We start from the raw sequence: 23645 nt of genomic DNA, 5'->3' as shown, positions 1-23645 counted from the left end.
CCCTTCTTACCTCAGTGGGAAATTCCTGTGGCTTAGTTTTCTCTTTTCCTTGGAGCTTGAAAAGATCTGCATGGCTTCTGTGTTGCAGGTCCATTTACACTGCATTCTACGCTTTATTTAATTACTCGTGTCTCAGGTAACATTGGGATGTTGGTGAGATTTCCATTCCTCATATTTTGCTCAAGACTCAGGAAGCACTGACTGAGCACCAGTCAGACAGGACAATCCAACCAAAGTAATGTTTAGGGCCACAGAACCAGCATGTGTCTCACAAGCTATTAGCTGATTGTCACTGATGTAAATTCATATCAGCAGGGCACCGACAATGCACCAGAATGACCCAGGTTGACTAGTAACCTCCTGGTTGCAGCTCTCTTGTCAAGTATTTTTGCAGTAGAGAAGATTAATTCAGGCTTTGTTCTGAGTGTATGTGTTGTTAGGAGGCAGGTAACATTTGCCACTGATGTAGGATGTGAATGAAGCTGTGAAGGAACAGATGCGGGAAAACCAGGGAGTGTGTCCAGACAGGTGAGGTAAAGGTGCTTGCTTTAACACTAGAGACAGTGAGAGCCCATGAGTGCAACAGCAAATATTTCTTCTAATGAGAACCTGCTAATCGGAGAAGACAAGCCTCTACAAATCACAGCAAATTAACGTGGCTGTCCAATCCAAAAGAAAATGAATGAGGAACTAGCTTTTGGGCTTTGTAACTTGTTGCAGTTGTTTTAACAGAAAAAAATGAAACATTCATACCTAAAGTAAATAAGTAGGAGCCACAGTCGTTTACTAATATATGAGCAACGATGAGGGAATAATATAAATAACTTACTGGTTTTTTAGCCCTTAGTAACGCAGTTGCCTGTATGAGGCTGCTTCTGGAATGATATGGTTTTCTGTAAATTATGATCAGTGAATGCCACATCACAGCTTTTTCATCTAAAGATAATGAAATAATGCACAAAGAAGAAAAAATTGCAATAAAAGATAGTTATATTTAATTCATCTTTTCCCCAAACCAAATATATTTGTTTTTACAAGTGAAAATCCTTGAGAGTTGTGTGTGTGTGCACTTGCTGCTTTGGGACAAAGATGTGTATGGGGTTTAGTTACTCTATTTGTTGAAATAAGTGCTAGAGGAAAAAGTCATTTTAAGAATTTATGTATAATGTGTGTGTGTGTGTGTGTGTGTGTGTATACATGGATAGCTATGTTTTAAATAGAAAGTGTGTGTGTGTGTGTGTGTAGATAGATATACACATACACACACACATACACATTTTCTATTTTAAAAAATTGGGAACGTTTAGTTTTGAGAAAAGACGACTGAGGGGAACTTGATAAACAGTTTTCAAATATGCTAAGAGCTTTATGAAGAGGATGGTGGTCAATTGTTCTCCGTGTGCACTGAAGGTAGAGTAAGAAGTATGTGGCTTAATCTGAAGAAAGGAAGATTTAGGTTAGATGTTAGGAAAAACTTGCTAACTAACAGGATAGTTAAATAAATGAACAGGTTACCAAGGGAGGTCATGTAATCTCCTGTCAGTGGAGGTTCTTAAGAACAGGTTAGACAAACTCCTGTCAGGATGGTCTAGGTATACATTCCCCTCTGCCATGTACATTGGCCAAACCAGACAGTCTCTACGCAAAAGAATTAATGGACATAGTCTGACATCAGGAATCATAACACTCAAAAACCAGTAGGAGAACACTTTAACCTGTCTGGTCATTCAATGACAGACCTGTGGGTGGCAATTTTGCAACAGAAAAGCTTCAAAAACAGACTCCAACAAGAAACTGCTGAGCTGCAATTGATATGCAAACTAGATACAATCAACTTAGGTATGAATAGGGACTGGGAATGGCTGAGCCATTATAAACACTGAATCTGCCTTGTAAGTATGCTCACACTTCTTATCAAACTGCCTGTACTGGGCTATCTTGATTATCATTTCAAGTTTTTTTCTTACTTAATTGCCCTCTCAGAGTTGGTAAGACAACTCCCATCTTTTCATACTCTCTGTATGTGTGTATATATCTCCTCAATATATGTTCCATTGTATGCATCCAAAGTGGGCTGTAGCGCACGAAAGCTTATGCTCAAATAAATGTGTTAGTCTCTAAGGTGCCACAAGTACTCCTGTTCTTTTTGCAGATACAGACTAACACGGCTGCTACTCTGAAACCTAGATATACTTAGACACGCCTCAGCATAAGGGGACGAACTAGGTGACCTTTCAAGGTCCAAACCCACATTTCTATGATTCTATAAATATATACAGTGTGTATATGTCTGTGGATAGTATATATCAGCTGTGGCCAAAGTTAATGTCCCTCTGAGCTGCATATGACAATCTTTAGAAGTTCAAGAGCCGGAGTACACTTACTGGGAGCTAGGGCTTGGGGTTTCAGCCCCACTCCTCCTGGAGCCCTGGCAGGTGCACTCCCCAGGGCTGAAGCTCCAAGACCCTCCTCCCCACTGGACAGAAGCTCCTACCCCACCACCCCATATATGTGCAAGGCAGGTGTCCCGAGCTCCCACCCAGTCTGGTAGGTGTAGAATAGAAGGACGGTGTAGGCTTGCGAACCACACTTTAATGGCAAAAGAGCTACATGTTGCTCGCGAGCCACAATTTGGCCACCCCTGGTGTATATATAGATTCTCTTTTCCCAACAGTGTGACCCTAACAGCATCCCTAAATAAAAGAATATTGTTGATAATATAGTACCCCAAAGAGTGCTAGACTCTCAGACAGGGTCCCTTCCCCAACCAGCATGTAGGGCAATTTAGATACAACACAAGTGAGAGATACAAACAATCAGGGTGTGGTGAGGATGAGCAGGAACAAGGGTTATGGTAATGAGAGCTCACGGTCAATTATAGTATTTGCAGTTTACTGAGCTCATTGTACATGTGTTATGTGTACATCTAAAGTCCGTTTCACATCCAGGTAGTTATTTTTTCGCAACACCCACAGGAGAAATAGAGTATTGACAAGGGTCAAAAAAATAGGTGGTTTTTTTTCCTCCGACTCTTTTCTCCCATTCTTGAAGCCTCAAAAGGAAGCTAGAGAAAGCGTTTTTGACTGTGCTTAGGGTGTTCCTTAGAGCATATAACTGGGTAAAATTACGTCACACCGTGTCTACTATCTCTTTATTATGTGTTGATACCTTTATTTACTATTTGCATAGCATTAACTGTGGGCCAGACACGGTACAGAAACGTATGAGAGCACAGTCTAAATAGACAATATCTAAGCAAAGGTTGTGAGGAGGGGGAGCAATAAAGGGCAGAGTGGTCAAGGAATAAAGGTAAGCATTTCTTGTGTGTGTTTTCGGCAGGGGGGCTCTTTAGCTCTTTTTTTCAGCTGGATAAGGGTAATGGGGGAAGTGTGCAGGGTTTGTGGATCTCCTTCAAGGCATGTTTTCAGGAAGGATGTGAAAGAGGAAATGAAGGAAGAGGTTTTCAGGTGTATGGAGTAGCATGGAAAACAACTGCAAATGAGAGTGGAAAGAAGTTGTAAAAGAGACAGTTATGTATCTTGGATGGTGAAATGAGATGAGAAGATTAGTGGAGAAAAATGAGAGCAGTTAGATAGGTGAGGCAGCATGTGTAAAGCCTTGAAAGCAAGGAGAGTCATTTGTATTCAGTAGGTTACTAAATTTGTCTCTCTACTTGGCATCCCCTACAGCACTTCACCTTCCTTAGTTAAGCACCTCCCTTGACTTCACTGATCACTATTTGACAATCTCTCTCTTTTCTCCTATTAAACCCATATGGGTCCTCTACTCTTTCATAACCTTCTCCCTTGAAATGAAGGGATGAACATGACTGTTTTAAGGTTATTTCCTTTAGTAAGACATTTGCTTACAGAACACAAATCAGGAGATCTTTAACCACAATTTTATCCTTTTCAATGAATCCCAAGACCAGTCAGAAGAGAAGCATCTTAGATGGGATCATTTCAATTCCTGAACACATTCTCCATAGTCACTAAGAAAATTTAAACAAAGTAGTAGTTTCAGAGTATTACTGAGAAGTAGGAGAGGAATCCTTCATCCTTTATACTGACTTTTCTTTTCTGCATCTATATATTACAGCTGAACCCATTTAAGCAGCACTAATGCTGGGAGACCTGTTTGGAGAACAATTTGGAGAATGTGCCAAAAAATCCCAACTGAGTGAAAAATCAAGCATACTGCAGCAAACCAATGTAAAATGGAACCTCATTAATTTGCATTTATGGGAGAGAAAAGCCCAATGTGGATTGAGAATATTTGCTCTCTAGCAAGTCCTGGGTTTGAGGAAGAATACTAACCCTATTGGCCAATTATAGGTGTCCTTTCTCTGTGTCATAGCATTACTGAGTCCTAAGGGTATGGCTCGATAATAGTGGTGTTTCCTTGTTTTTGTGTGCCCATGTCCAAAAGCAGTTCATGAGTTACTAGGCAGTTCCTGCGTGTGTGTGTGTGTGTATGTGTATGTGTATGTGTGTGAGATACACACACACACACACACACACACACACACGAGTTCCTCCTAGGCTCCAGGACTTCTTTGTGAAGCAAGTCTAACCTTTTCTCCTACGTTAAATGTTTTGCCTTTTGCTCTTTTACACAAAAAATATAACGTAGGAACCACATGGACACAGCTCCAAATATAAGCATTTTTACTGAATATATGTAATATGCAGGGCTTAGCTATATAGGCACACTGTTCTGGTTGGGTGCTGGAAACTTCTAAAACCTAGAACACAATGATCTTCACTGGAAGGCTCACAAGCTATTTAAAGGACTACTCTCCATTCTTATATACTGCCTTAAGTATTTAGGTAACTTTTAAATACATTAATGACTTGCAGTGGGGAGTTGCAATCAGAAACCTATGTAGTGTCATTTCTATACATATTTCTCTGTCATCTCAGTTACTATCTGCTTACCTTTCTTCAGCATGGATTGTCAAGAACAAATTGTGTCGAACCAACCTGATAGCTTTCTTTGACAGGGTAACAAGCCTTGTGATGGGGGGAAGCAGTAGATGTGATATATCTTGACTTTAGTAAGGCTTTTGATACTGTCTTGTGTGACCTTCTCAGAAACAAACTAGGAAAATACAACCTAGATGGAGCTACTGTAAGGTGGGCGCATAACTGGTAGGAAAATTGTTCCCAGAGAGTAATCATCAGTGGTTCACAGTCATGCTGGAAGGGTATAATGAGTGGGGTCCCGCAGGGACTGGTTCTGGGTCCCGTTCTGTTCAATATCTTCATCAATGATTTAGATAATGGCATAGAGAGTACACTTGTAAAGATTGCGGATGATACCAGACTGGGAGGGGTTGCAAGTGCTTTGGAGGATAAGATTAAAATTCAAAATGGTCTGGACAAACTGGAGAAATGGTTTGAAGTAAATAGGATGAAATTCAATAAGGACAAATGCAAAGTATTCCACTTAGGATGGAACAATCAGTCACACACACACAAAATGGGAAATGACTGACTAGGAAGGAGTACTGTGGAAAGAGATCTGGGGTTCATAGTAGATCACAAGCTAAATATAAGTCAACAGTGTAGCACTGTTGCAAAAAAAAGCAAACATCATTCTGGGATGTATTAACAGGAGTATTGTAAGCAAAACATGAGAAGTAATTCTTCCGCTCTACTCCACGCTGATTAGGCCTCAACTGCAGTATTGTATCCAGTTCTGGGTGCCACATTTTAGGAAAAATGTGGACAAAATGTGGAGAAAATCCAGAGAAAAGCAACAAAAATGATTACAAGTCTAGAAAATATGACCTATGAGGGAAGATTGAAAAAACTGCATTTGTTTAGTCTGGAGAAGAGAAGACTGACAGGGGACATGATAACAGTTTTCAAGTACATAAAAGGTTGTTACAAGGAAGAGGGAGAAAAAAATGTTCTTCTTAATTTCTGAGGATAGGACATGAAGCAATAGACTTAAATTGCAGCAAGGGCAATTTAGGTTGGACATTAGGAAAAACTTCCAAACTGTCAGAGTGGTTAAGCACTGGAATAAATTGCCTAGAGAGGTTGTCCAATCTGCTCTTAAAAATCCCCAGTGATGGAGATCCCACAAACACCTATCAGGTGTTTCTAGACCAGTGGTTCTCAAAGCCGGCCTGCCACTTGTTCAGGGAAAGCCCCTGGTGGGCCGAGCTGGTTTGTTTACCTGCCGCATCCGCAGGTTCGGCCAATAGCAGCTCCCACTGGCCGTGGTTCGCTGCTCCAGGCCACTGGGAGCTTCTGGAAGCGGCAGCCGGTATGTCGCTCAGCCTGCGCTGCTTCCAGCAGCTCCCATTGGCCTGAAGCAGCGAACCGCGGCCACTGGGAGACACGATCGGCTAAACCTGTGGACGCGGCAGGTAAATAAACTGGCCCGGCCCACCAGGGGCTTTCCCTGAACAAGTGGCAGACTGGCTTTGAGAACCACTGGTCTAGATAATACTTAGTCCTGCCTTGAGTGCCAGGGGCTGGATTAGATGACCTCTCGAGGTACCTTCCAGTTCTGTGATTCTATGAACATGCCTAGTGATGACACCTGCACTGAAATACTACCGCCAGTTTCCCCACTGCCTTCCTCAACTATCTTCACAATGGTTCTAGTAGTTTATAGTTCCATAGACATGGATTGTGGCTTTTTTTCCCTTTATTTCTTGGAGCGGGGGGCAATTTTTCTTGGAAGCAATTCAGATACCTGATATGTCCAGAAACTTGCTCTGACTGTCACTGTAACATCCAACCTGGTGCTCGCCATTGGCAAAAAGAAAACTGCACCCCAGTCCTTATATGCATTGATATCTCAGAACTATTTAGATGGCCACCATTCCTCGTTGATAGTTATTTTTATCTGTTTAAAGTTAAAAATATTACATTAGTCAAACGCCACAGATGGCTCGAGGCTTTCTACAGGGGATATAGCTGTACATTATGGGCCTGATTCACTTCTCACTGCCATGGTTTTACATTTGTGTAACTCCATCTACCTCCGTGTAGCCCCTCCAGATTTGCTTTAGTGCATGTAAAAGGAGAATCGGGCTTCTTGTTTTTACAGAATCTACTGTATGAGTCACCCTTGCTTAATTAGCCTTTGGTAAGCCTCTTAGCATTTAGTGATTTGATTAAGCAATGCTAGCCACTGTGTGTGAGTCATACTGTGTGTGAAGTTGGCATTAATCCTGAGGGGGATCTGAGTCGTTTTATATTAAATGCTAAAGAATTGCTTAAAACAGGAATGTAACTTAACAGATATTGGTAACTGCACAGATATAACTTCGTCATCCTGCTTGTCTTAAGAGCAATGCAACCAAATGTAGCAGGAGGAAACATGAAGCAAAATTAGTTTATCAAAATCATTTTTTCAAAAAGCAAACTTAAACCGTGAAGTGTTTCTATCAGATTGTCTTGATTCATTTATATTGCACCTTGCTTTATATTTTCCTCATGGTTTTTCTATGAACAGAACTGGAAACTGAGCTTCATAAAGTGCTTTAGTTCCCTTTATTGTTCAGTGAGTTAAGTTAGTGACTTTAATTGGTAACAGCGTCTAACAAGCATACCTATGTAACTAAAATGTTTTAGCAATGATGATTGCCAAGCCAGATTTCAGATAACCGAATGGAAGACGTACTGACTTCTTGAAATCCTTCATGTTTGCAGGTCACTGGTCACTTCTGTAAACTCTCAGGCAGTATTGTACATGCACCAGTCTCTGTGTTTACAACCTTGTAGACTAGAGCTGATCATGTCAGAGGTACTTCAAAGCACGTCTTGGTTTGCTAAGGGTAAATGTTGTTAGCTTTAATTCCTGGAAAAATTCAATGCTTCAAAATCATTTCACTGCAGGACATTGGATAATAGCTAACATTTCATAAGTGCAAAGCTCCAAAGAGCTTAGCTTTCTCATTAGATATTTCTAACTTATTATAGTATGTGAGCAGCTGGACAAGCTGGCAGCAGAGAAGGCTGGGGGTGTAGAGAAGTCTGATGAAAACCTCATAAAAGTTAAGAGTTGTTGCTTATATTCAAGGTCACATGGGCAGTATTACATGATCTATGACATTGCTGCAACAAGCTCTCTCCATCTCACATGAGAAACTGCTGAAAATGCCACATATCAGCAAAATGTGTTGTCTTGGCCTTTTTCTTTTCTTTTCTTTTCTTTTCTTTTCTTTTCTTTGAACTTGTCTTTAATTTGACTGATTTTTCAAACCCAGTATGGGAGTTTGAAATACTGTAGGGTATTTTTAATATAACTATCTGACCTTTAAATGAGAGAGGAAATAAAGAGGGATATAATATATGACATTTTATGCCTGGGACTATAAACTGACATTTAAAAAAAGTTTATATTTCCACTGTAGTTCTGGTGGGGTGAGGAGCCTTTCTTGTTTTGCATTGCTGTACTTAGGGTAGGTATATTATTTATTTTGGATGTAGCATTTGCTTGAGAAATGATGGAAAATTACTACCCTACTAGGTTCAGTCTGACTTATAGTGGCATAAGTTTGTTGTTCTCTGCAAAAAAGAAAACAGAACCCTTGTACATTTATCAATGCAACTTCCTTATAAATTGTAAAATGTATTAATATTTTTGAAGTCAACAATGAAAATGTCCAGGACATTGCCATTTATGCTGATACAAATGAAAGCAGAGTTTAGCTCATAATATTTTAGCATGTTGGATAAAAATTTTAGACTGCTATTGTGGCCTTGCTAACCTTTACTCTTCACAGCATATATAGTAGCAATTCTGATACTGAGATCTGACAGCTTTACTGCTAAATTTATTTTCAGCACATTTTTTGTCAACAGACTCCTCAAGATAAGTGCAACGTTTTAGAGATTTTAATTATTAATAATAGCATTTCAGTTGTCAAAAATGTAAATACTTCTTTGCTACTCAGCTGCCAGTTTCCTCTTTATAGAACTCACTCACTGGTCTTGAGAGCAGATCTAAGAAAACCTATTGGATGAATTTCTAATCCTACAGGTTGAGGGGGTGTGTGTTTGAGTTGTGTGTGTGTGTGTGTGTGTGGGGCACACCTTTGTTGTCATAACCAATGTTAACAGTTGTCTGAGCAGCAGGGAATGGAATTGCCATATATCCATGCTATAATATGTCAGCCTCAGGTCACTGTTAGAAATGAAATTTGTACAGTAGATATACAGCAATAAAAATCTTAATGGACTATCCAGGGACAGTATATTTTTAAATAACTTACATAGAAGTCACTTTGAGCACACAAGGCCTTGTAGAATGCTGCATTTAGAGGCTGAATGAACTATTTTTCATTGTTTTTTTTCTGCAGACAGTTGGATCTTGATGTTCGTAGTGACATTTGCAATATAATAAATGATATATTTGTTTTATTTTTACAGACAAGGAGCCCAAAGCTGTCTCAGAGCCCACAGTCCAATTTGGGAGACCAGGCAGAACATCTGTCCGAAGCATCTGCCGATTCTTTAGAAGCCATGTCTGAGGGAGATTCTCCAACTCCTTTTTCCAGAGGCAGCCGTACACGAGCAAGCCTTCCAGTGGTGAGATCAGCGAACCAAACAAAGGAGAGATCACTAGGTAAAATATCTTCTAGGATCCTTCATTGCTCTGCTTTTGGCCTGTAACTTTGGCAGCATGTTCTCTGCACATAAAAATTTTGTCTTTAGAGTGTTTTAGGGTTAACAAAATATGGACATTTGCAGCACGTTATTGTTACTGCCTGTCACAAGAAGACCAGATCCTTTAAGGGGAGATAGGGGCCAGCCGCATCTGTGCCATAATTTATTAGCTGCTTCCCAGTCTGAGAGGCTAGGATGAAGGAGGGTCACTTGGTAGTTAATCAACACCTGGGCCTTGTAAGAGGACTGATAAAGCTCAGTTTGGAAAGTGGTACCACGGAGAGTGGAAGGCTCTCATCCAGGGTCTGCAGGAGGCGGAGTACTCCAGGGGAACCAGCCCGGAGCCCCAGTGCTCTATACCGGAGCAGGGAAGGACATAAGGAACATATCCCAGAAGGGGTTGAGAACTATATTCCAGGGATACCACCCTGGGAGCTGAATGTTCTATCCCAGAGCCAGAAATACTCTTAAAGGTAGCCTAGAAATCAGAGTGAAGGAAAGCCCCCAAAGGGCAAAACAACCCCTCTGTTTGTTGAGACTTTTTAGTTTGGACTTTTGCTACTCCGCATTAGGTTTGTATGCGACTTGGCCAGAGGGCTAAGCCACTTCTCCAGCAGAGACTGTTGTGTGGAGAGCCAAGGAGACATCTTCCTTGGGGAAGAATGGAGAAAAGGAGCACTAGCAGCACCACACTCAGCCAGCAGGGCATGCTACAGGACAGGCACTCTTCTGTGACACTGCCAGTTTATTCTTTTCAGATTAGTTCAGTGTGGAGACTGGACGGCACAGGGAATTGGTAGTGAGAGTATTATTGCAGCCTCCAAAAGCATGCTAGACACTTTACAGACAGACAGATGTGGACCCTATCCTGAAGAGTCTATTAACAATCTCAGCCCAATACCGCAAATATATATTACCAATTATTATTCTTACTATGTGGTAGTAAACACTGCACTAAGTCATGAGTGTTTACAAGATGGGACCTTAATTCTAGACATAAGATACAGAGGAAGGTCTCTGTATCTTACATGTTCAAATTCTGCCCAATTTGTAATAACCAGAAATGATTAATGTCTGATGGCTGATTGGTGGTGGCCCAATTCCTAGTGAAAAGGGATAGTATTCACATTACCCCTAGAATCTTTTATGGCAGTCTTTGTAAAGAGAATAGGGATTTGAATGGACATGGTGATTGAACTACCCTACTTTTTCCAGGAAGGTGCCTTCAGATTTGAGTTGAGGCACAACCAACAGCAATTCGATCCTTCACACCCAAGGGGCTCTTCTCAGGGGAAGCTGCTCCTCCTGTTAACAGCACTTTGAATTCCTCCACACCTGAAGGTTGAATTTAGCTCAATTTTTCCACAAAATTAATTTTAAACTAGAATTGGTTTTGCAACAGATTTTACTTTTCTTGGAGAGATTCTCTTCCCAACAGATAGATGGCAGAGATAGAAACTAGTTTTTTGAAGAATAATGCCATAGGTCAGGTAGACTGATGTTGGAAGACAGCATAACTTGCAGGCAGATTGCTGAGGAAGGCATGTTTCTCAATGGTAATAAACTGAAATGTTGCTTATTTTCTGTGAGATCTCATTTCCGTACATGCAGAATAACATAAACCAAAGGCTGCACCGTATGTCACAGAGAGAGCTCATAAACTGATCACAAGGGTTTATTTATTCCTCAGTGATCCAAGGCAATTTCTGTCTAGAGTGTTTTGATATCTGACAAACAGAACAGATTAAAAAGAAAAATAGAAAACAGAACTAAAAAGGGTTCTCCAAGCCGGCAGGCACTAGCAATGCTAAAAAGAGGAAAACACAAATTTGGGGATGGGAGAGAGAGTGTCTCACATCACTTCTCAGTGGCCCACTCTGGCCAAAGCCAGGAAATGGACTCCAGAGAGAACTTCATCCACCTCAGCTGGAAGGGACAAGTTGGTCTGATGCAGGACACTTTGAAGGGAGAGCCTGACAGTTCCACCCAACCCAATGAGATCTTGTTTAAAACCTGTTTTTAAGCACATACTCATTTGATTATATGTTTTTACTATACATATGGAGAATCCGGTTCTGCCCATGTGTCAGTGCTGTCCAGTGAGTCCTCAAACCATCAGCTTGGCTCAGATTTATTGGAAAATGTAATTTACTATATGTATGTAGAGTACATTAGAACTTTGTAGGGATATAATACTGTGGGAACTCTGTATGTCTTATTACTGATTTACAGGGCATTTATCATTCACTGTGGGTGTTTAGCAATAACCTGATTTTGGCCATTCAGGCATCCGTATTAAAATACACACATGCACACAGGTCAGTCATTTCAAGATATATCAGAAATCATTCATTCCACTAATGAACTGGGACCTCTAAGCTAGATAAAAAGCAATTAAAACCTTTTTCTCAACATGGGCTGTTCTCCACTGCACACAGACATTCTGTTCAGTGCTTTCTTATCCATAGGCCAAACTAGAAAATATCATCCTCGTTGGCTGGCAATAGATAAATCTGCCTCAGCCATTATTTAAAGAGCGGCTCTGCCCTATGGTCACAAGTTTTGTGGTAGAGAGAATCTTCTTATGAAAATTTAACGATGGATAATTTAACACTTAGACCATCTGTGATGTGCAGTCCACCAGGTTCAGGCAGTGGGATTTCAAAAGCCATCATAAATTCCATCAGAAAATGTTATTTCATTTCTCATTTCACATGTGTTATAGCGGACCATCCCCTCAAACCCATGCTAAAGTAGAGAGAGCTGCATTGCATTTATCCTGACAATATCAACTTGTCTTTCATACATCACAGGTGTCTAGCTAGGCAAAAAACAGGCAAAAGATGGGAGTGAAGTGACGTGATATGAAATAATTTAGAGTATTTGGATTGGAGACTGAAGCACCTTTAAGGTATTATAGTTTAAGATGTGAAATAAGGCCTTTTCTCATCCTGCAAGTGGAGTAAAAGTGTTTACAACTACATATGTGACTCAAATTTGCCACAACACTTGGGATCAATCTGCTAAAAAAATAGATGGAAATACTTTGTTATCCCCTGAGTCTGTCACTTCAGATTTCTTATTTTAGGAAATATTAATTGCATATATTTTATTTAAGGGTACACTAAAAATTAGTCCTAAAATTGCCCAGGTGTAAATTAATACTTTTTGTACAACTTATTGTTATGTTATATAGTACTCTATTGTTATCAATCCCTCCAATGGTTTTCGTTAAGACCAGTTTCACTAATGCTAAGGAACAAAAAAACAAAAACAAATAAAAAATACCCCTAAAACTAAACTAAAAACAATAAACATTGAACTTGGGGTGCATGCTAATATACTTCATGCAAGTTGCAGAGTAAAAAATACCTGGTCAGTTTTTTTTTCCCATTCATAGGCTGCAATCCTGCAAAGGGATCTACATGGATTTAAAAGAGTGCTTTAGTGCATCCGGACTGCAGTCCATTTTACATCCTGTTTCCTGTACAGCAGCATGATGCTGTTGGTTTTATTTGTATTTCTAGCACTGCAAGAGAATAGTTACATTTTTTAAAAAAGCTTTTTTTCATTTAAATTTTAAAAGTACATGAAAATATTTCTATTAATATGTTTTGTAACTATGTATCCTTGCCCCTTTACTTACTTAGATGTTTTTAAACAAAACCTAAATTTTAATCCTAAACTACTGAACCCTGTTCTTTTAAGACAGAGGAAAAATGATTGATTTTTAGGGTTTAAGCCTAATAAACTTTACAGTGTTGTTATAAACATCGTATTCTCATAGACATTCATATTTTTTCCAAGTCAAGTTGAATCAGGTTGTTTTTTAAATTACAGACTGAATAAATGTCTATTAGGAGGTGGAATGAGTGAGAATAGTGGAAATGCACTTTGGCTACCCAGGCATCATGTTTTTGTCAGTCAGTACTAATGATTAAGGCTGGGTGTCGGTAATGGAGGTCATGGAAGACACAGACATGGAAGACTTCTGCAGTGACCGGTCCTGGCTCAGGAGCTGCCTGAGCCGAGCAGTTCCTGGGCCAGCAGCAGCAGTTTAGGTGTGTGGGAGAGGGCTAGGGACACTGGGTTAGAGTTTGGGGCGGCACTTACCTTGAGGTGAGGGGCTCCCTGGCTCCCACTGGCATGTCCTTGCAGCTCCTAGGTGGAGGAGCCAGGGAGCTCCGCGCGCTGCCTGCGCCCATGGGCCCTGCCCCGACAGCTCCCATTGGCTGTGGTTCCTGGCCAATGGGAGCTGCGAACTGGCGCTTGTGGTGCTTGTGACACGCAGAGCTGGGTAGGGAGCCTGCTGACCCCACCCCAGCACCCGCGGGGGTCCCGGGCTGCGTGCTGTTCCCCTCTTCCTCAGCACCAGCAGGAGTCCCAGGCCACACACACCACAGAACTCGCAGGCCGCACACACCTCAGCACTCGCAGCACCCCTAGACTGCCCATGAATTTTTGTTTACTGCCCATGACCTGTCCATGACTTTTGCCAAAAATAACCGTGACTAAAACGTAGCCTTACTAATGATGACTGTGGGTCATTATGACATGCTAGGCTCCAATTCATGCCATGTTGAGCCAGCCCATGAGACATTCCAGCCCTGTATCCATTTTAAACTTTAGCCATGGTTCTTGAAATTAAGGTCTTTCTTGACAAAAGGGTCTATCAGAATCAGCACATTTCTCATCAGTCTGCCATCTGAGTACAAAATGTAGCATTAAAATGAATTAATCCTCCATGAGGGACAAAATAAAATATATTTAAAATATTTATTTGAAAGCTGGGTTTTCTTCCAACTTGATAACTGGTTGGGGACGGGGATTCTAGCAAAACTGTCAGAACAAGAATAATCTCAAACCCGGACAGGCTCAAAAGCTCTCAACAAACTTCACTTGCAATTTGCCTAAAGGAAATAAAAATGGACAAGTACACAATTATATTATGCAACCTGTCAAAAACAGCAGTATGTGCATGTATGTGCTGGATTGCACTGATGTCATTATTTTAATGCCTCTCTAAAGAAATGCAGACTGACAAATGTTTGTGGGTTGCAAACAGTGAGACATGTGATTCTGTCAGGTGCCAAGTACTTTCAATCCTCTTTGACTTCCAGAGCAGTGGACGGTGCTAGGCACTTCACAGAATCAGGCTGTAAAGGCCTGTTTCTGAGAGGTGCTGTGCATTTGCCACCTTTTACTAAAGACAATGGGAGTTGCAGGTGCCCAGTGTTTCTCAGGATTGGGCACTATAAACAGGGTTGGATTAAGGCAGAATCCATGTCTCTGGATACCAGACTGGAAGGGGGTGCATGGACACACAAAGGTTTGCATCCAAGGAGCCATTGGAGGAGAGCACTGACAAAGAGTGATGGGATCTGCCATGGGGACTTGGGAACAGGAGAGAGTAGTAATAGGAGAAGGGTTCAAGAACACCATTGCGTAATGGGCTCCTGGCCTTACTTCCACCTGACAGTATCTCCACTGAGTGCTGGCTGCAGTCTATAGGCACTCAAAAGAGAGGGCAACTTCACACACCCCATCTCCCTCTCTGTCCAGCCCATAGGACTTTCCCACTCACTTCTGTTGGGCAGCCATGCTACAACAGATAGACTCAGCATGAGGTCTGCTTGATTCTTCCCTTTCCCTTTGGGATAAGGTCATGTTGGGATCTGAGGGAAGAGGGACAACCAGCAGCCAGCCTGCCTGCCTAGAAAGCTGGTGTTCAATAGCTGGTGATATTTGTGGCCCCCTGCTTTGGGAGAAGGAGCCAGAGCAGCTGAAGTGGACCATTCAGAGAAGTTTCTTCCCTGAAATGTCCTTTAAAAGCCACTGGTCCTTATATTTGGGCCCTTCTTCTGCAAACACGTAAGCACATTGCATAACTTTATTTAAATAAGGTAAAGGGACTTGATCCTGTGTAAGGATATATGATTTGGGGAAAGTGGGTGTTCAGAGTGAATGCATATTTTTATGGACAAGGGGATAGCCCGTCCCTCTGAGAAACTTATAGGAGTTGGCCCTAACCCTCAGTGGGAGGGAAAGTGACAGCTGGAGGGGAAGAGGGAGAAGGGACAGAGGCAGGCGGGGGAGCCAGTGAGAGAGAGATGGAGAGAAACAGAGTCTGTAAGTAAACAGAGAAACAGGCAGAGGATGAGAGGGCGGACAGAGGGAAATCAGGACTGAGAGAAACCAAAAGTAAGTGGAGAGACTGAGGCTGAGCAGAACAAACAGATGTGCAGAAGAGGGTCCCTTTAGTTTAAAGCTGGTTGGTTAAGTCAGTCCATGTTTAGAATATCAGGGTTGGAAGGGACCTCAGGAGGTCATCTAATCCAACCCCCTGCTCAAAGCAGGACCAATTCCCAAATGGCCCCCTCAAGGATTGAACTCACAACCCTGGGTTTAGCAGGCCCATGGTCAAACTACTGAGCGGTTTTTTCCTGACCATTGATTCTGGTCGTCTCCTATCATTGATATATGTGGTTCCTGAGATCCAGAACAGGAGACCCAAAGGCCTTGAGATCCAGTGGGTCTGATTTGATTTGCAGTGCTGCAAGCATCGTTGGAGTTAAGACTATCTCTTCAGGAAGTCACAAGATGCATGTGAGGCTCAAAGACTGATGGAGGTGTCAGACAGCACCCAGTGAGGTAGCTGAGGAAAGGGGAACCTTGAACTAGAAAAAAAAATAACCTATAAGGTACTAGCCGGTGCATATGGAGATATAGATATATTTCTGTATTTAGAGGTTATATTTAGCTAAGTACACTCAGTAGCAAGTTAGTGTGTGTGTGTATGTGTGTTTTGTGTACAAAAATATACCCAAACCATTATACATTTTTATGGTATACATTCTTAATCTATTTAATGTTATTGTAGGTAGGCAGAATCCAGTTCTGTTTGCTCTTGTTTAAAAAAAATCCCTGTTATGTTATTTTTTGAGAATTAGTTGTATTATCTAGGCTACCATTAAATAACCTTTTATTATGGTGTAACATCCCGCCAGCTCTCACCTGCTGAGTAGATTATACCACCACTGTAACGGACCGTTACTAAATCTTGATAGGTGGTTTTGGAATGTGGTGACCTTCAGATGTATTTCAAATGTAACACTATAATCCTACACTGAAAGGTTTGTTTACACCTGTTTGGCATTACAAACAGGATCAAGTCAGTTTAACTGTAGGGAACTGGAGTTGAGTATTGGGGTAACTTTATCTCTGGATTGGTGAAGGGTATCTCTGAGTCAACAGGATGTATCATGGAGGGGCTACAGGCACAGTTTAAAGCACTGTAGACCTTGCTGACTGAGCAAGAGCCCAGAATTACAGGGCAAGTGTCCACTGCACAAGGCAAGACAAGAGCGGAGGAAGGCATTGTTTCTGGCTAAGGTGATGGTCAACTGTTTAGTAGAAGTACCCAAGTTATATACTTCGTATATGCCCAGGGATAAGAAAACTCTAGATTTCTGTGGTTAAACCAGGGGACCTGGTTGTTGAGAAATGGGTAAGACAGACTAAAGCAGCTCAAAGGACCCTAAGGGAAGCTCCAGTTGAGGTTGTTAAGGACCACCTGAAAGGACAAGCCGCAGACACTGTAAAGTACCTTATTCCTTCTGGAGAAGAGAGCACAGAGAACATTTTCAAGTTGCTGATTCATTTGTATGGGGACAAGGCCCCTGTTGGAAATCGCTCACAAGAATTTAGTAAGAGAAATCAGGAAGAGGATGAAACAGGATTTTGCCTACAATCTACAGGGGAGACTCTCAAAGTGCAGAATTGAGATAAGAGCCACGTGACAGACCCAGATGCCATCCAGAAGGATCAGCTAGTGATAGGAGGGATGATGAGTTAAGACGTCTTAGGAGCTGTATTGAGCCAGGCAGAGGAGGGAATGGAATGAGTGATAGCATACACCAGTAGAGGACTCTGGAAGTCTGAAAGAAATTACCAGAATTATAGCGCATTCAAGTTGGAATTGCTGGATTTAAATTGGGCTGCTATGGAGAAATCCATGGAGTATCTGATCTATAAAAAGTTTACTGTGAAGATAGATCACAAACCCCTCAAGTATTTAAACAGATTTGCATGCAGTGGAAAACTGATGGTTGGCAAAACATGCTGAATTAGATTTTAAAATCTGTTACAAACCAAGAAAAGTGAATGGAAATGGAAGTGTACTATCCAGATTGCCTACATGGAATGAACCCAAAGGAGAAGATCAACAGAATGATTGATTTTATCTTCATTAAACCAGAAGTAGCAGGCTAACTTTTGGATGGAAGGGTGAAGGGAGCACTCAGAGACAAGGATTGTGGGACTATATTGTCTGGTGAGAAGTATCTTATTACAGGACATTAGTTATTCCCCTGAGGCATTGAGAAAAACGCAGATGGAGCATCTGGACATCTGTCCTGTTGCCGTTGCTCTTATTGAGGGCAAAGAGAAAGACTGAAATAGATGTGAGGGTGAAACAGATTTGTTTTACATCGAGGACTGCTATATTACCACTTGACACACCCTCAGGATGGCGAGAGTTTGCTACAGTTGATAGTGTTCAGATGGCTCTGAAGGGAGATGCCTGAAGCCAAGCACAATCAGAGAGATCATTTGGTACTTCAGAGTTCTTCTTCGAGTGATGTCCCTGTGGGTGCTCCACTTTAGGTGTTTGTGTGCCCCTGTGCTCATAATCGGAGATTTATGGCAGCAGTGCCCGGCTGGGTCACACATGCACGGTCTCCATCTCACGCTGCTTCAGGCAGTTAACTTGGGTGCTGTGCGATCAACCCTCCTCCCCCCCCTCCCAGTTCCTACTCTATCACCTTTGGCTTCAGTTGGAGCAACTGGCAGCACCTCACAGCTTTCTAAGCAGAATAGTTTCCCTTAGCTTCTAGTTTCCAGTTAGAATAGTTAGCTTTAGTACTTTCGTTTCTTGAAAAAAAATTCATTTTAATTTCTCCTCATAGGGCTGTAGGTTTCCGTTTTCACTGCCGCAGCAAAGTATTCGTATCCCCCTTATGAGGAGAGTACACTCCCTGAGGGACATGCCTGGTTCCCCAGGGTTCACGTGCAGACTTTCTTTACCTCTCTCAGGTGAGCACTCTGTGTGTCACTGTCTCAGCAAGACACACATAACACAGAAGTGCTCGCACTGTCACAATCTAAAAGCCTGCACCAGGAAGGCTAGAGATTTTCAACTTAAACTCCTGCTCATGGAGAAGTCTCTCCATCTGGCGTCTGAGCCTGAGGTACTCACCCCACGTGGCCCCTCCCAATCAGCCCACCAAGAAGGCGGCAAAAAAACCAGGGTACCACATCCCCTACTTTGGAGTTGGTCAAGATACTGACCACACTGGCCATGACAGTGGCCGAAACAGTGGGACCCCCTGGCACCGATGGTACCAAGAAAACGAAAGCAGCCAAACAGCCGAGCTCGGACACAGGAACCAAGGTGAAAATGAAACCCCATACTGTGGTACCACTAGACATGACTAAACACTCGGTGCCAAGCACCTCAGCACCCCCACTGATGCTGATGCCACCTAGTGCGGACATTGTGCACTCCAGTCACACATCAGTAGTGATGGGTAGATTTCAGCAATACTGATTCCTACCACACCAACGGTACCAATGCCATCCACTTCACAGCAATTCCTGTGCCAAAAAGACCTCACCATCTCTTCTATGCTGGAATCTCTCATCCTCGGCCTAACGGTACCTCAGTCGTCGCGGTACTTGCTCAACCCAGCCCTCCACCTCTTTTTGCTCCACAATTCTTGAGTGAAGATGGAGACAAGGATGCCGGGCACTCTCCACAACATTCCTCCCCTGTGGCTGCTCCCGTCACGCATGCATTTCTGTGCAAGGGCTACCCAGCAAATCCTCCAAACCAACCCTGGTACTGGCACTCCTGGATTCCCACTATGCCCTTCCTGCCACAATGGCCATTTTGGAGCCTGTGGACAGGATATCCACAACAACAACAACAACGTATATGTGCCAGTCTTTCCAGAGCTGGCACACATCAATCACCTTTATTAGCACCACTGGAACCGCCTGACACCTCAGAACAGGGGGCTGAAGAGGAGGAAGAATTCTCTGACCAGGACAATCCACCTAAAGTCCACTTCTCTTCATCCTCATCTGATGACACTATTATGACCCCACCTCCCAACACAGGTGATGACTTCAAACAATTCCAAGACTCTATAAGAGAGTTGCTACCTCACTGGACATCATCTAAAATTGCCCTTCCGATGAATTATGTGATTATGGAACCTGTAAGGTTGCTCTTGCATACCCCTGCTATGATTCCACCTACCTGTAAGAGGTCTGATAAGTACTATGTGCCTGTAAAGGACACTGAATTTCTCTTTTCACATCCAATGCCAAATTCATTGGTGATTGATGCAGTCAACAGACATGGTAGACAGCAATACCCAGAAACACCCCTTTTTACAAAGACTGGAAATGGCTTGACCTTTTCGGGCACAAAGCATACTCTGCTGCAACCTTCCAATTAAGAATAGCCAAATGTGAAGCCTTACTGGCAAAGTGAGACCACAATAACTACGCAAATCTTTCTGAATTTACTGCGTTTATTCCAGACAACAAAAAAGAACAGCATAAATCTCTCTTCACAGAAGGTCAACTCATAACCAGAACAGCATCACAGGCTGCTCTTGACTCAGCAGATTCAGTAGCGAGATCATAGTGACTGTGGTGGTTATGAGGAGGGCATCCAGGCTCCGTCTATTGGGATTCCCAAAACCAGTGCAGTTGAGTGTAGAAGACTTACCATTCAAGGGATCCAAACTCTTTGCAGAGAAAACAGACGAGTTGTTACACACTCTAAAGGATTTGAGAGTCTGGGCAATCCCTGGGCACTTACACACCTAAGCTCAAAAGAAGGGAAGTTATCAAGCCCCTCAAAGATCCCAACCCCCTCCGTATGCACAATGCCACAGATATTATGACCTCAGGGGGGGAAAGAGAAAACCTCGAAAAGACAACAATCTTCTCCTGCAAATACTGCATCTCAGTCATCGACTTCCAGATGACAAATTTGGTTGAGGGCCTGAGAACCCCATCTCTTTCAATGCTAGAGCCATCTACCACTTGCGAGACCTTTGGAGATCGCCTGATTCCATTTTACCTGATCTGGCAGAGTATTACAACAGACAGATGACTATTAGAAATGATCAAAACCGGTTACTCCATCCCCTTTACGTCCAAACCTCTTACCCACCCACCCCTGCCCCGTCCCTCTTCAGGGACCTTTCTCATGAGCATCTATTGCAAGAAGAGGTAACCCACCTCATATTTCTAGGAGCAGTAGAACCCGTACCATCTGAGTACAGAGGGAAGGGGTTCTATTCCCATTATGTTTTCACACAGAAAAAAACCGGAGGTTTGAGACCTCTCCTCAATCTGTGGTGACTCAACAAATTTTTGAAAATACAGTGATTTCAAAATGATCACACTAAGCACCACAATCCCAGTGTTAAAAAGGAGAGACTCGTTCTCAGCTCTCAACCTCCAGGACGCATATTTTCATATATCCATCCATCCTTCACATCGAAAGTTTCTACAATTTGCAATAGGACAAAATCGTTTCCAATACAAAGTTCTACCCTTCGGCCTTTCCACTGTGCCTCAGGTATTCTCACAGGTACTAGCCATAGTAGCTGCCTACCTACACAGGGAGGGAATCATGATATTTCCCTACTTGGATGATTGTCTGCTGAAAACACCGACACTGTAGGGAGCACTAAAGTCCAACGAACACACAATAACTCTATTTACAAGGTTAGGCCCTCATATAAACATACAAAAATCTACTCTGACACCAGTTCAACACCTGGAATTTTTTGGGGCAGACCTCAACTGCCTCCCTACCATTACAATGATTTCTGACTTTAACCAACTTGATCTCCGTGGCACAAAACAGCCCGCAAGTGTCTGCCAGAACTTGCCTACAAATTCTAGGATATATGGCAGTCATGACCGTTGTCATCAGACACGCAAGACTACATATGTGGTGTCTACAAGCCTGGCTCCGTATAAAAAAGCGCCTCACCATGCCGGACACAATGAAAGACTCCCTTTTGTGGTGGACCAATCCAAACAACATCTGCAGGAGGGTGCCCTACCTACAGAATCCACCGTTGCTCACCTCCACCATGAATGCATCCTTTTTAGGTTGGAGGGCACACCTGAAACCACATTCTATACAGGGCCAATGGTCCAGGACGGAGTCCCATCTTCATATAAACCTGTTAGAACTGCGACCGGTCCGGAATGCTTGCTCCCACTTCTTACCAATAATCAAAGACAAGATGGTGCAGATCCTCATGGACAATGTCACTTGTATGTTTTACATAAACAGACACGGGGGAGCATGGTCACACTCCCTCTGGGTGGCAGCCATGTGACTCTGGCAATGGTGCATCAAGCACAATGTCCAGATTACAGCATCAGATCTACCTGGTTGTCAGGAAACCATAGCAGATATCCTGAGCAGGAACTTCTATCAGGACTATGAGTGGGAGTTGAACACATGTGTACTCCTAACCATTTTATGAACTTGGGGGTTTCCAACAAACTTTTTGCAACTGCGCAAAATATCAAATGTCCACAGTTTTGCTCAAGGGAACGACTCGGTACACACTCTCTAGGCAACACCTTCCTCATAAAATGGAGTGCTCCCCTCCTATACGTCTTCCCTCTCACCCCCTTCGTGGCCTGCATATTTCACATGATCAGACAAGACAGATCTAGAATGATCCTAATAGCCCCCACTTGGTCACGACAAACATCCTTACCTGCTCCACATGGCAGTCTGTCCACCACGTACACTCCTGCTTCTACTTTTCCTGCTATTGCAGAACATGTCATCTCTCCAGAGCCTCAAAGACTCCATCTCAAAGCGTGGTTCTGCATGGCTCTCGGGATCTGAAATTACATGTTCCACAGACATACATTTTGTTAAACAGCCACAGGATAACTACCTGACTCTGATACATACATAAATGGAGGCAATTCAACTCATGGTGCCAACGCAAACAGGCCTCTCCTAGCTCAGCGCCCTTACCTCTCATTCTAGTCTTACTTGCTAGAACTAAAACAGATGGGTCTTTCCATGTGTTCGATGCGAGTACATCTATCTGCCATCATGGCGTTCCATCACAAAGCAGATGGATTCTGTACTTTTACATACCCTCTTACTAAACGCTTTCTCAAGGGCCTTTCCAATTCCTACCCAGAAGTTCGAAATCTTAACCCACCATGGGACCTCCACTCAGTCTTCCATGCCTTCACCGGCCTTCCATTTGAACCTATGGTGACATGGTCTCTGCTACATATTTCCATGAAGGTTGCATTTCTAATGGCCATTACATCCACCAGGAGAGTGGGAGAACTGAGAGTGCTCATGGCTGACACCCCCCCTTTTCCCCAATCTTCTTCAAAGATAAAGTATCCACTATCCTCCCTCCTCCCTTCTACTTCAGAGTTTATTATTAGGCTCTGCAGTAGAGAAGGAATAGAGAGGGTTTGGTCACACAGCACCAGTTTACAGCCTGAAGTGCCAGGGGACAGGGACCATGCATGTGTGACCAAACTGGGCACTGCTGCCATAAATCTCTGATTACAAGTGCAGGAGCACACGAACACCTAAAGTGGAGCACCCAAAGAGGGACACATCTCAAAGAACCTCCATTACTGCACATTCAAGATGCATAGATCTCAATATGACAGTGCAAGAGGTGTGCACTCACTAGGGATGTGTTTCCTCGTGAGAAGGCGGTCTTGTATGAATGTATTGGCATCTTTAGAAGTGCTAGCAAAGAACTACACACTGTTGGAACCCTCTATGGACAAATATGAAAATATGCTCGTCCTAACTGATCTGTTCACCAGGTAGATGGTGGAAATACCAGTAATCAGTCTGCCCACACAACTGAAAAAGCAATCATGAAAAATTGGTGTGAGCATTTTGGGTGTCCCACCAGG

General features: G+C 42.7%; 1 protein-coding gene across 12 annotated transcripts in view; it reads left to right on the top strand.

The window, feature by feature from the left end:
• KIAA1217 (KIAA1217 ortholog) overlaps positions 1 to 23645 on the top strand; it is a 531277-nt gene that overhangs the window by 380550 nt on the left and 127082 nt on the right. For all 12 annotated transcript variants that reach the window (XR_007772456.1, XR_007772455.1, XM_050938988.1 and 9 more), the window contains one exon: positions 9396 to 9591. Coding sequence is in view for 10 of the 12 variants with exons in the window: in XM_050938988.1 (XP_050794945.1) it covers positions 9396 to 9591 (196 nt within the window). In the remaining 2 variants the exon portion in view is untranslated. The remainder of the gene's footprint in view (positions 1 to 9395; positions 9592 to 23645) is intronic.

The sequence above is a fragment of the Gopherus flavomarginatus genome, chromosome 2, assembly GCF_025201925.1.
Source record: "Gopherus flavomarginatus isolate rGopFla2 chromosome 2, rGopFla2.mat.asm, whole genome shotgun sequence".
Classification (NCBI taxonomy): Eukaryota; Metazoa; Chordata; order Testudines; family Testudinidae; genus Gopherus; species Gopherus flavomarginatus.
Note: the sequence above shows the minus strand (reverse complement) of the source record. Positions and strands in the feature narration are given on the sequence as shown.